The sequence below is a fragment of the Colobus angolensis genome, unplaced genomic scaffold, assembly GCF_000951035.1.
Source record: "Colobus angolensis palliatus isolate OR3802 unplaced genomic scaffold, Cang.pa_1.0 Scaffold91, whole genome shotgun sequence".
NCBI lineage: Eukaryota > Metazoa > Chordata > Mammalia > Primates > Cercopithecidae > Colobus > Colobus angolensis.
Genome location: NW_012123043.1, coordinates 6646591 through 6650843, shown reverse-complemented (window position 1 = coordinate 6650843; position 4253 = coordinate 6646591). Strand labels below are relative to the sequence as shown.

At 49.5% G+C, this 4253-nt stretch overlaps 1 protein-coding gene across 3 annotated transcripts in view; it reads right to left on the bottom strand.

The window, feature by feature from the left end:
* Nucleotides 1-4253, bottom strand: part of LAX1 (lymphocyte transmembrane adaptor 1) — a 12248-nt gene that overhangs the window by 2555 nt on the left and 5440 nt on the right. For 2 of the 3 annotated variants that reach the window (XM_011931813.1, XM_011931812.1), the window contains exons 2-4: nucleotides 2825-2934; nucleotides 2286-2396; nucleotides 1307-1386 (exon numbers count right to left, since the gene is read on the bottom strand). In XM_011931813.1, coding sequence (XP_011787203.1) covers nucleotides 1307-1386; nucleotides 2286-2396; nucleotides 2825-2934 — 301 coding nt within the window. Of the gene's footprint in view, nucleotides 1-1306; nucleotides 1387-2285; nucleotides 2397-2824; nucleotides 2935-3935; nucleotides 3997-4253 lie in introns of those variants that run through there. The other variant, XM_011931814.1, reaches the window with a different exon arrangement.

The following is a 4253-nucleotide window of genomic DNA, read 5'->3' as shown; positions in this document are numbered from 1 at the left end:
TGTGTTAGCCAGGATGGTCTCGATCTCCTGACCTCGTGATCCGCCCGTCTCGGCCTCCCAAAGTGCTGGGATTACAGGCTTGAGCCACCGCGCCCGGCAACCCGGCCTTATTTTTGTTTTTGAGAGGGAGTTTCGCTCTTGTTGCCCAAGCGGGAGTGCAGTGGAGCGATCTCAGCTCACTACAATCTCTGCCTCCCACATTCAATCGATTCTCCGGCCTCAGCCTCCTGAGTAGCTGGGATTACAGGTGCCCCCATGGTAGGTTTTACCATGTTGCCCAAACTGGTCTTGAACCCCTGGGCTAAAGCCATTTGCCTGCCGTGGCCTCCCACAGAGCTGGGATTATAGGCGTGGGCCACTGTGCCTGGCCTTGGTTATCTTTATATCTACTTTTACATCCTATCCTAATCTTGAAAAGATTTCCTCATATTTAGCATTATCAAGTGTATGAGATAAGACAATTAGTCAAAATTTCCTGGCAACTAATGTGAGAAACTTGGTGGCTCACACCTGTAGTCTCAGCACTTTGGGAGGCCAAGGTGGGCAGATTGCTTGAGCTCAGGTGTTTGAGACCAGCCTGGGTAATATGGTGAAACCACATCTCTACATAAAATACGAAAGCTGGCCAGGCGTGGTGGTGTGTGCCTGTGGTCCCAGCTACTTGCGGGGCTGGGGTGGGAGGATCGCTTGAGCCCAGGAAGAAGTTGCAGTGAGAAAAAAAAAAAATGTCTGGGCACGGTGGACTCATGCCTGTAATCTCAGCACTTTTGAGAAGCCAGGGTGGGCGGATCACAAGGTCAAGAGATCGAGACTATCCTGGCCAACATAGTGAAAACCCATCTCTACTAAAAATACAGAAATTAGCTGGACATGGTGGCACATGCCTGTAATCCCAGCTACTTGGGAGGCTGAGGCAGGAGAACCGCTTGAACCTGGGAAGCAGAAGGTGCAGTGAGCCAAGATCACACCACTGCACTCCAGTCTGGGTGGCAGAGCAAGACTCCATCTAAAAAAAAAAACTACATATATACATACCAATCAATTTCAGTTCTGACATTGTGCACTTGAATATCTGTACCCTGGTGCCCTTTTTAAAATTCCAAGCACTTGCCTCTGTCTTTAATTTTTCTTTTTGGGTATAGGGAGGTCCTGAGGCTAGTCTTCCCAATTTATTAATAGGACCGCAGGGTGAGTGCCAAAGGACATGCTGTTTGTTTGCAGTGAGACCAGATCCAAGCCCTGTAACTCTTTCCCCTCTGTTCTTCTGCCAGAGACATGTCATTCTCCCGAGAAGCATGACTCTTACCACATGCTCAGGGCTCTCAGAATTTCTGGAGAGGAGGCTCTCAGTACTGAAAATGCGCATACTCCTTGACTCATGTCTCCCTGAAAGGACAGAGAACACATCCTGAAGATAGCCAGTCCTCTGAGTGCTTCAGCCCAAATAATTCCTGCATCATGCATGAACTGGGTTTGTATGGTGTCTGGAATTTCCAGCCTTGGGTCCTGTGTTCTCCTGTGTTCTGAGGTCAGAGCTATGGGGATGACACTCTGAGAACCGGAAGCCCCTCAGCCTCTGTGGCATTGGAGGATGCTATCACGGGGACTGGGAGGCTGAGAAACACGGTCCTATGGGAGAACCTCCTCCCCGCCCCACCTCTGCCTGTGATGCTGGCACTGAGGTCTCCTCCTTTGTGTCTTCCCCATGCCTGGACACACTTGGCTTTCTTCTGTTGCCTTAACATTAAGAAAAAACAAAACTCGTTCTTGGTCGGGTGCGGTGGCTCAAGCCTGTGCACTTTGGGAGGCCGAGACAGGCGGATCACGAGGTCAGGAGATCAAGACCATCCTGGCTAACACGGTGAAACCCCGCCTCTACTAAAAAAATACAAAAAACTAGATGGGTGAGGTGGCGGGCTCCTGTAGTCCCAGCTACTCAGGAGGCTGAGGCAGGAGAATGGCCTGAACCTGGGAGGTGGAGCTTGCAGTGAGCTGAGATCCAGCCACTGTACTCCAGCCTGGGCGACAGAGCGAGACTCCGTCTCAAAAAAAAACAAAAAACAAAAAAAACTCCCAGCCCAGATGACCCTCTGCTCCCTCTTTGGAGCCCTCCAGGTCCCCCCGGAGTTGCAGCTGACAGTCTTTCTATCCCATTCTCCCTGATACTCTCTGAAGGGCAAACAGGTTTGAGAACTTAGAGTAAGTTGCTTCTGGAGGGTAAGAGGCACATTCTGGGAGTGGAAGTTCGAACATCTGGACTCCATAGATTAGAAGGAAAAACCTACCCAGGTCTTCCTGTCGCCAAGGCAAGATGTCATAAATATTTTTGGCTCTTTGTCTGGTTTGTGGCAGAGTCAGCAAGGGCATGACGGTAACTCGGAGGTAAGGAACTTGCCCTGCAAGGCAATGAGAGAGATGGGAGTCAAGGCAGGGGTCAGCTACACAGAGTGAAGGAACTCATGGGAACGAGATGGCCCCTGAAAATGCTCCCCATCCTTGCCAGTTCTCATAAAAATACACTTTCAGAGTCGAGCTACAGAATTTTCATTTGAGTGAGAGGAATAGGGGACTTGACGGACAGAAAGTAAAGAGGAAACTGGACACAGGGGCACCAGGGCAATGACTTTCCCAGGGGAACTCCATCAGCACTGGGCCTTTGGAGCCACAGTTCAGGATCTTGAGTGAGGCAATGACCAGTGTATCAGGTAAGAACTGAGGACTCCCCAGGCCAATAGTTTATCCCTGGTAAATAAGCTGGGCTTTACATTCCAGGCTAGACTATTAATCCTACTATGTCTCAACTCCGGACAAATAAGGGACTCACGCTTCTTCCGTTTATTCCAGTTCCACAGGATGCAGAAAACTGCAACGACCAGGAGGATGGCAAGGAGTCCCGCGAACCCAGAAAAGATGTTGCTGATCTGGTCTTTATTTCTAGAAAAACAATAAAATGCCATGGGCTAGCTGTAGGAGGGTGGGGAGGCTGGAGGAGACATTTCCTTCAGGAGTTAGAGCCTGAAGATTTGGAATTGGAGCTGAGTGAAAGAAAGCCCAGGTGGGGTGTGGTGGAAGAGAGGGTTATCTCTGAATATTGACTTTATGAAGAGAGGGAACTTGGATGGGGGAGAAGGGAACTGTTCTTTTCAAATGCCTACCGGCTGCCAGGGGTTCACATGTGAAACTTAACTCCCTCCCTTCCTTCCTTCCTTCCTTCCTTCCTTCCTTCCTTCCTTCCTTCTATTTTTTATTTTAGGTGGAGTCTTTCTCTGTCGCTCAGGCTGGAGTGCAGTGGCGCGATCTCGGCTCACTGCAACCTCCGCCTCCTGGGTTCAAGCGATTTTCCTGCCTCAGCCTCCAGAGTAGCTGGGATTACAGGCACGTGCCACGACGTCCAGCTAATTTTTGTCTTTTTAGTAGAGACGGAGTTTCACCACATTGGCCAGGATGGTCCCTATCGCTTGACCTTGTGATCCGCCTGCCTTGGCCTCCCAAAGTGCTGGGATTACAGGCATGAGCATGAGCCACTGCGCCCGGCCCGTGAAATTTATTTAATCTCTACAACAATCCTATCTCACTTTGTGTCCAAGTAACCTGAGCTTTAGATTCAGAAAGGTAAAGTAACAAGTCAGAGATCACCTAGGTAGGAAGGAGCAGAGAAGGAATGTTTGCGTCCAAAGACTGTGCTCTTTCCACTCTGCCACACTGTCCTCCAAACCTGCAAAGTCAAAGTCATTTGGCCTCACCCCTTCTCATTCCCTACTCGTGGGATTCCTGGCTTGCTTGGAGGAGAGGTTAGCCAGTTTACAATTAGGGAGTGGCTCTGTGACAGAGTCCATCTTGCATGAACTTGAATAACCCCCAGCACCAATTTGTGGAGCTGGTCTCCAAGCAACACGCTGTTGTGTGGAGTTTAACCAATTCACGTTCTGTGCTACCTTGCAATTCCCTGGCAGGGCTGGTGTCACTGCTCAGCTTTGCTTGGGTGTTGAAATGCGTCCAGATGATTACAACTCCAGATGGCTATGCCTAGTGCAATAGGAAGCTGCCAACTGAAGTTATAGCAGGACTCAGGAACTGACGTGCTACCCCCAATTATTAGAAACCAGGGCATTTAACAGGGAAAGTTTTTGTCCCCTTGAGTTTTAGGGTTATTTATACAACTAACTTTCTTTCTTTCCTTCCTTCCTTCCTTCCTTCCTTCCTTCCTTCCTTCCTTCCTTCCTTCCTTCCTTCCTTCCTTCCTTCTTTCTTTC